Source organism: Megalops cyprinoides, chromosome 16, assembly GCF_013368585.1.
Source record: "Megalops cyprinoides isolate fMegCyp1 chromosome 16, fMegCyp1.pri, whole genome shotgun sequence".
Lineage (NCBI taxonomy): Eukaryota > Metazoa > Chordata > Actinopteri > Elopiformes > Megalopidae > Megalops > Megalops cyprinoides.
Genome location: NC_050598.1, coordinates 5,235,260 through 5,243,016, shown reverse-complemented (window position 1 = coordinate 5,243,016; position 7,757 = coordinate 5,235,260). Strand labels below are relative to the sequence as shown.

At 47.4% G+C, this 7,757-nt stretch overlaps 1 protein-coding gene across 1 annotated transcript; it reads right to left on the bottom strand.

The window, feature by feature from the left end:
- Positions 1-2,787: 2,787 nt before the first annotated feature.
- LOC118791151 (growth hormone secretagogue receptor type 1-like) lies at positions 2,788-6,691 on the bottom strand. Its single transcript, XM_036548429.1, has 3 exons — positions 6,386-6,691; positions 4,161-4,623; positions 2,788-3,113 (listed from the first exon to the last, which is right to left on the bottom strand). The coding sequence occupies exons 1-3, from the start codon at positions 6,689-6,691 to the stop codon at positions 2,788-2,790; spliced, it is 1,095 nt and encodes a 364-aa protein (XP_036404322.1).
- Positions 6,692-7,757: the final 1,066 nt, after the last annotated feature.

Genomic DNA, 7,757 nt, shown 5'->3' with positions numbered 1-7,757 from the left:
ATTACATAGAGCACAGTGAACGTTTAAGAATGAACAAGGCCTTAACCGTACCTAAACAAGCCCAAAAAATGATAAATGTGTATTTTCCACCACATGGGCTATTATGAAGAAGTGCACAGAGACCGAGAATTTTACAGGTGAAACACTTGGGAACACCGTGGCCATCTGTACTCCTGGCTCCCAGCGAGGGCCAGCTACTGGTGGGGAGGGGGTTGGGTTTTGGGCGGCCGGGCGTCACGGCACCTAAAACGAGGGTGTTGTAATCGGAGAGAGAAGCCTGCCGGGCACGCCTGCGTCTCCATGTTGCCGGGGGCTCTCGCTGAGCCATGAGCCGGACACCGTGACACTTCTTACTGGTGGGGTAATTATCGGTCTGGGCCCCGCCGAGTTCCTCTGAATCAAATTGCACCTCCCCAGTCTTCAGCCCCCGGGGAACGGTGACCGGAAACGCAGACCGGTTGCATGCGAGTTCTCCTCCTGGAGCGAGACTCACCGCTGCGCAACCGCCAACGATGTCAGCTCCGGTCTGCTCGAGTAACATCTGTCTTCCATTCACGCATTCATCGGCTCACATCACGTTTGCCCCCATCATTACCCTGCGTGGTGTGGTGGCATGCATTTCAGTATCGTGCAATACGTGTATAGAGTCTACATCCCTACACGTCGACTAACCGAAACATATACAGAACGATGATAACTTCTCACTCTAACACTGGCTGTGATAAACAGATTTTCCTGTCTGAACAGTCTGAGTTTAAACTACAAATGCTCACCTGGACGTAGGAATGGAAATTGAGATGGATCTCACATGATGCGCGCTCGCAATAAATTTAACGTGTAACTTCCTTTTATATACCAGAAAACAGGAAACCTTAGGAGGCTTCTATAAAGTGAACACTGATCTAGATTTATTTTTTGGATGTATTACTTAGAAACGTGAGTAAATGTGACCCTTGTGTTGTTGGAAATAAAATCATTCGGTTTGATTTGTGTGATATTATTGTCTTTGACATTGAATCTGAGTCGAAAGAAAATGTATGTTAAAATATTTTAAATTAAAAAACAATTCAGTTTAAATTTAATTTAAAGTATAAATTAAAACATTTTTAATCCTTCCATGTTGTTATTCTATTCTCCCCTACTGTTTCAAAAGCATAAAAATCAAACCACTGTGTTTGGCTTGCCATGTCTGCAATGAAGATTGCATATTAAAATAAAATACTGAAGACCAAAAGAAGAAAAAATGGCATAAAATGTTCAATTCTGTATATTTAATCAAACCAGTTAACAGTGGGCTTGGCATCAGATCAGGAATGACTGAAATAATCATTGCTGACAGTCTTATCACTACAAATCCACTGCTGTTCTGTGAATGGCAGGTCAGGCCATTACAGAAGTCATTTCCACTGACCGTCTGAGGTGAAATGACATGCAGAAAGGGATCAAACTCACACCTCCTGCTCTGAGAAGTCCGACTGCTTCAGCTGTAATGGCATAATGATATATGAATAAAGTCATACGATGATGTTACAGATTGTATAACACCATTTGAAAAATGCATCGAGTTGTGAGTCCATTGTTATTATTCAGGTATTGAAAACAAGGAAACCGGTGACAGAAACCAATAGCAATTTTGGTCCAATGTGGTTAGTGTTCCCGCAAATCCGGGTTCAGGTCCCGGGTGGCCCCTTATTAACCTCAGTACCTCTCGTATAGTAAAAACAAAAGCACAGAGAGCCATAAACATGGCTCGGCCATGACAGAAATGGAGAATTATGGGGTGGGTGGAGATGGGGGGGGCGCAGTGGGGGCAGGCGAGACTAGCCATAGCCCGAGGGGAAGGGAGTCAGAGGGTGCGCATTCATTTGTTTTTCTGTTCCGAGAGGCATCGGCCGATTAGTGAATGCATGCAAGGAGCGCACTGCCATTTGGTGTCCGCCCGCATTCGTCGACCACAAGGGTTTTGTAAGGAGAGGAGGGGCACAGCTTTTGCCCTCAGGGGGTCCGTCGCGGCTGCTGTCAGTCTCTTGTGGTTCACCTCGCCTCGACCTCCCATCAGCCCATTCTCCATCCCTGCCTGCCCCTCCCGCTTCTCTCCCAGGCGGAGATATTGGAAGGACATGAGGGGTAAGGACATTAATAACTGAATATGAAGCCTGGAAGGTCGGTGTGGCAGCGCCTCATCAAAAATGAACGAGAACACCTCCCGGTCAGGGCTTCCCTCCGTTGCACTCACACCCCTGCACTGCAACAGTAGGGGTGGAGGGGCAATTCGGACCATTTTTATGAAGCAACAAGAGAACCCCCAACAGACAGCTTCTAGCCATTGCTCTATCCTGTGTCTGTTAAAACCTGGAATGGCTGTAGCTGCTATGCATGAGGAGTGCTCCTCCTATTCCTGCACATTGTGCAACCTTCTATTGGAAAGGTGGGCGCCCTAACCACAAGGCGAACCGCAATGAACCACCCTCCATCAGACAGTGCAAAACTTTCAAATCAGAATGAGAGGAAGGAGGCCCTCCAGGAGACACTCAAAAGCAACCCTCCCTCCTTCTCCCCCCTGCTTTAGCCCCTCCCAATACTCTCCATTGTCCATATTGTCCTGGTCACTCAGCAATGCTCCCTGCTCAGCAGCACACCACCTGTGTCATTCAGGAAGCGCACGCAGCAAAACAGAATTGATCCACTGCCACTACGGCCTCCAACGTCTCCCGCTCCCCCATCCTGAAACTGCAGACACCGCCTCCTAGCGTGGGGTGAGTAAAAAAGACCTGGAGCAGGTCCCCATCACAGGTTGGTGGTGGACTGGGAGTGCTGAGGGGTGAAGGGGGGGAAGGCGGGGAGGGGCGAGGGCAGGCCCCGGCCCTGGGAGCCCTCGGCCCCGGCCGCGGGGAGGCCCAGGAGGCTGCGGACCGCGGAGCGGTAGCGCGCCGACATGGTGTTGTACAGGATGGGGTTGATGGCGGCGCTGAGGTAGAAGAGCACGAAGGACACCAGGTTGAAGTACTGGCTGACGTAGTACATGTCCGGGCTGCTGCTGAGGGACACAGAGAACAGGGTGCGGCCCACGTGGAAGGGCAGCCAGCAGAGCACGAAGGCCAGGACAATCACCGCTGGGGAGGGGGACAGAGGGGGGGAAAATGGGGGGTACAGAGAGGGGGACCGGGGGGAACGGGGGTACGGTGAGAGGGGGAACAAGGAGAGGTATATCAAGCATAGCAATATATGAGCATGTGTTAATAAATCAAAGAGGTGGTGAATATATTGGGTATGAAGAAGGGAGAGAAGAAAAGAAGAAGTCAGGCAGACAAAAGTGTTGGCAGGGTACTTAATTCAGAGTATCCAGAGTTCAGTATAAACCAGCTTCAGTAAAACCATGTTTTTTTTTCATAAAAGTTGTATAAGTGACATTGACTGGGGGCTCCTACTATACAAGTAAACAATGTAAAATTGGACTATTACTTTAAGGATGCCTTCAGTGATAAAATATAAAACAGCTTCCTCACAAATTAACTTATACTAATGAGGAATATCCTGTTCTGAAATTTTCTAGATCAGCTACTACTAATGAAAAAATTTACAGCATGGAGAGGTGATGTCAGTCAGGATAATGTCCTCAAGGTCTACATTCGCGTGCTGGTAGCTAACTACTTCATACGAATGTTGCCGTATGAAGTTAGTCGTTTTTTTTTTTTTTTTATTTATAACCCAAGACAATTAAAAGAGCTTAATTAATACCAGTTAATAAATGGCTAATAAATTGTTACCAATAACTTGATGAAGGACTCCACATGTAAAAAGGTGGGGGGATTTATGACTGAGATGGGAATAAGGCATCAATTTATTAGGTGCTGAATGAGGCTAAACAGTTTCATTTTTTCATTACTGTTGTCAAATAACCAAAGACAATTAAAAGAACTAATAAATTCATAATGGTAGCTGTATTCTGTATTCTCATTCATAAATCTTACTTGTATTCCCCCTTCATTTTATATGTGGAATCCTTGATCTGAGCCCCCCCCCCCCATCCTAATAAATATCATTGGTGTAGCCCCCTGGTATTTGTGATGTGGCCTCATCGTGTTTGATTGCCCCTCCCTCCCCCTTACTCACGCCCGCCACACCACTCCCCTCGGGCTCACCCCGTTCGCCCCGCTCACCCAGCATTTTAACGGTCTGCCGGTTGGCGCGGTCACGGCCGGCGCAGCGCCGCCGGTGCCACAGCTTGCGGGCGATGAGGCCGTAGAGCAGGCTGAGGCAGCAGAGCGGCACCAGGAAGTAGAGGTTGGAGAGCCAGAGCATGGCGCCCAGCAGGCCCGAGCTGGCGGCGTACTGCGTGCAGCGGCACTCGCTCTCCCCGCCCTCCTCCAGCTCCTCCACGCCCACCAGGGCGAAGACGGGCCCAGCGCTCGCCAGCGCCAGCGCCCACAGCAGCGCGATCAGCACCTTCACCTTGCCGCGCGTCACCAGCACCTTGGCGCGCAGCGGGAAGCACACGGCTAGGTAGCGCTCCACGCTGAGCGCCGTGATGTGCAGGATGCTGGAGTAGGTGCAGCCCTCGCTCACGAACTGTGACAGCTTGCAGGCCAGGTCACCCAGGAGCCAGGGCCGGTACCGCCACAGCTGTGTGTGTGTGTGTGTGTGGGGGGGGGGGGGTGTCACGGGCAGCGGAGGAGAGGGGGCAGTGAGGAGGAAGGAGGGTGATGATGACACAGCAGAAAAAAGAGAAGCGAAAAAAGCAGGCGGTGGGTACAGGAGCAGGATGAGGTTCGTTAGTGGATGGAAGGAGAGAGAGGGGAAAAAGACGGGGGGAGAGAGAGAGAGAGAAAGGGGTTTCATTAAACAGGTTTTGGTGGTTACATCACCAATACCAAGCACACGAACAGATGTCTCTCATAGCCACATGAGAAGACACAAAGAGAGAGAACAAGGCAGGAGTGAGTAGAGTGGGTGAAGGGAAGAGAGTCTGTGAAGGAGAGAAATCCAGGGGATTAAAGAACAAACATGAACAGTTACAGACTTCCGTCACAAACCAGCGAGAAAGCATGAACTTGAAGCAGGAAACAGGAAAGAGTAGAGTGAGCGGATGAGGTATGTGAAACAGAGGAAATTACACGGATGATTAATATGTACAGGACGTCACCACAGAGGCTGAAATATCAGGCAAGGAGAGGAGGGGGCTGAGGCTGAGGAAACTCTGTTGAGCATATATTCACCATAAAAATGCACTAAAATGCACTCCTCATATAAGAAATACTAACACAAGAATCATATAATGCACATATCATGTCTCAAAAACACTGAGACAGAACCATGTCTATACCAGCTCTGTTTCAGTCTTCCATTTGCAAAAATCAAGCAATCGTTTTAGGCTCACAATATGTAATGTGATACTCGATCGATTGCAACGGTGGATAATGAATTTAAAAAGCCGTTAAAATTTGAATACATTGAATCTCCTTTCAGGCCCCCATTACTGAAGTGTCTTTCACAGTAAATGCTTTGAGAAAGCAGCTGTGCATTTAAGCTGAGAGCTTGGATGCCGGATGGCATAGCATGGACAATAAGGTAAAAAATGGTGGTTTCTCGAGCGTGACCACAGCCTCAAGACTAGTCATAGAAACACAGCTCTGAGATTGGGCTTTCCACAGTCCACACTGTCTGCTGTTCTAAAAAACTATGGCCATTATGAGGAGCAAAGATGATGTTCTATCAATATGAAAATGAATGTGAATCAGCTGGATATCTGTACTTAGCATAAGTCAAATTTTATGCTTGATGTTAGTTCATTGAGTCACGCACTGCGTCTGCAACTCCGAGGGTGACATTCAAGTTTTGTGAGCTATACTGTTAAAAATACTGTGGGGGAAAAAGACTGTATAAAACTCTATACATCCAAATGTATTGTGTTTGAAGAATTTCGGCAGGGACATTTTTCAATTAAAGAAGACAATAGGTGGTTTAAATTGTAAACGTCAATGTATGTCACCTATTCATTAGGAACTCTACTTTTAAGAATCAGGAGTTCAATGAATCAACTATAAGGATCAAATCTTCCTGGTTGGATGTTATTTTGAAAAGCAGCACTGTACCAGTTCATGTTTATCTTAACATAAATTATCTTAGCTTTTTAGCTCGATGCTCAATCACTACATTTCCAGATGCTCTGTGTCCCATTTTCTTGCTGCTGCTGTGATACGGACTGACATGGGTTGCAATAACATACTGCCAATAAGTAAATCTACACCAATTAATGAATGATAAATTAATTAGTTAACTAATGACACTTAATTAATGAAGTTAATTAAAAATATATTAGTACAGCAATATACAGTTAGAGGGAGAGCAGGACAGGGAGACTGCGAGAGCAGCCGTCCGGCAGCACCTTATAGAGGTCGATGGGCATAAGCAGGAAGATGAAGATGTCGGAGAAGGCCATGCTGCACAAGTACAGGTAGGTGGTGCTCCGCAGGTCTCGCCGCAGCCGCACCACCAAGATGGTCAGCGTGTTTCCCACCAGCCCCACTGCCAGCAGCAGCACGCACACTGCCGTCACCAGGATCAGCTCTGGCACGCTGAACAGTGCCTCCTGCTGGCCCAGAGCGCCCGACCAGTCGTAGTCCTCGCTGCTGTTGTCGCAGGGGCCCCCGCAGCCCCATCCGGACGCGTTTCCGCCCAGCACCGGGTCCATTGCTCCGGGGCAGGGGTAACCAGCACAGCTGGGGCCTGCTAGTAATGGGTTTAATACTGGTGGCAGTAGTGGGGGCACAACCGAAATGTCAGTGGTAGCCAGTGGTAGCGCTAACATCAATAATGTTAGCAGCGATAATGAAAGTGGCAAGTTAGTCTCTTCAACTGTAGCTATGAATCTGTGCGTATTTCTAACATCAGTAGCCAGAGTTACACCGGGACATCGTGGCAGGTGCAACTATGGATGAAAAAAAGGATTTTATTAAAACCAAGCCTATATAATCTGTGTGTTTTTGCACACAAACAACATCAAAGGTCAGCCAATTTGAGCAGTCTGTTGAGAGAGAAACCATTGCCACAGCCCGAGGAGAGTTGTAAGGATCAAGCACTTTTACTGACATAGCTAGCAAGCCGTCCCTTTCTCTGTAAGGTTTACTGTACACTTCTGTAGAGAAGTCTTTCTCTTGGAACCTGGCACACACTTAGTGTTGCATGAATCCATTGTGAGTTTGAAAAGAATGGTAGTGTTCATCCAAGAGTGGCTGGAGCCAATTGTCTCGGCTAATCAAGCTGTATTTCTCCCAGCTGACCAATCAAATGCTCGCCTTTCTTGGCCCAGTTCTCTGTTGACAGTGAGTTGAAGACAATGTCAGAATTTGGTTCAAGGACACACTGGAGGGGGAGTTGTGCATCTGCAAAAAAAAAAAGAAATATATAAATTGAGAGTGTTTATAGGAAATTTCATTTCAGTTGTGTCTGCAGGCCACAGAGGTACATAAGAGCAGTCCTAACTATCACACAAGTCAATGATCTCTGATGTCTGTCAATCAACGTCAGTTGATTCTAGTGTGGTGCAGTGTATCCAGGTCCTTTCTGCCAACCCAGTTTTGCTACAATATATTCTCAACTCTGACCATCACATGAAGACAACTTCAACTGATCTAGGTTCAGTGTTTGAAGGCAGAAGCTATTTCCTTTTGTCCCAAACACTGAAATTAGATCGGATCAGTGATGATATGGTTCAGGTCGCATCACTGAACCATAATCATTATTTGAAAATAGTTGTA

What these genes read in the sequence shown, in the direction of transcription:
- LOC118791151 (XM_036548429.1), bottom strand. Translation starts at nt 6,691, where the DNA reads ATGGACCCGGTGCTGGGCGGAAACGCGTCCGGATGGGGCTGCGGGGGC. An exon ending in TGCCCATCGACCTCTATAAG is followed by an intron (nt 4,624 to 6,385) that starts GTGCTGCCGGAC and finishes ACACACACACAG; the next exon opens with CTGTGGCGGTACCGGCCCTG. An exon ending in GCAGACCGTTAAAATGCTGG is followed by an intron (nt 3,114 to 4,160) that starts GTGAGCGGGGCG and finishes CCCCCTCCCCAG; the next exon opens with CGGTGATTGTCCTGGCCTTC.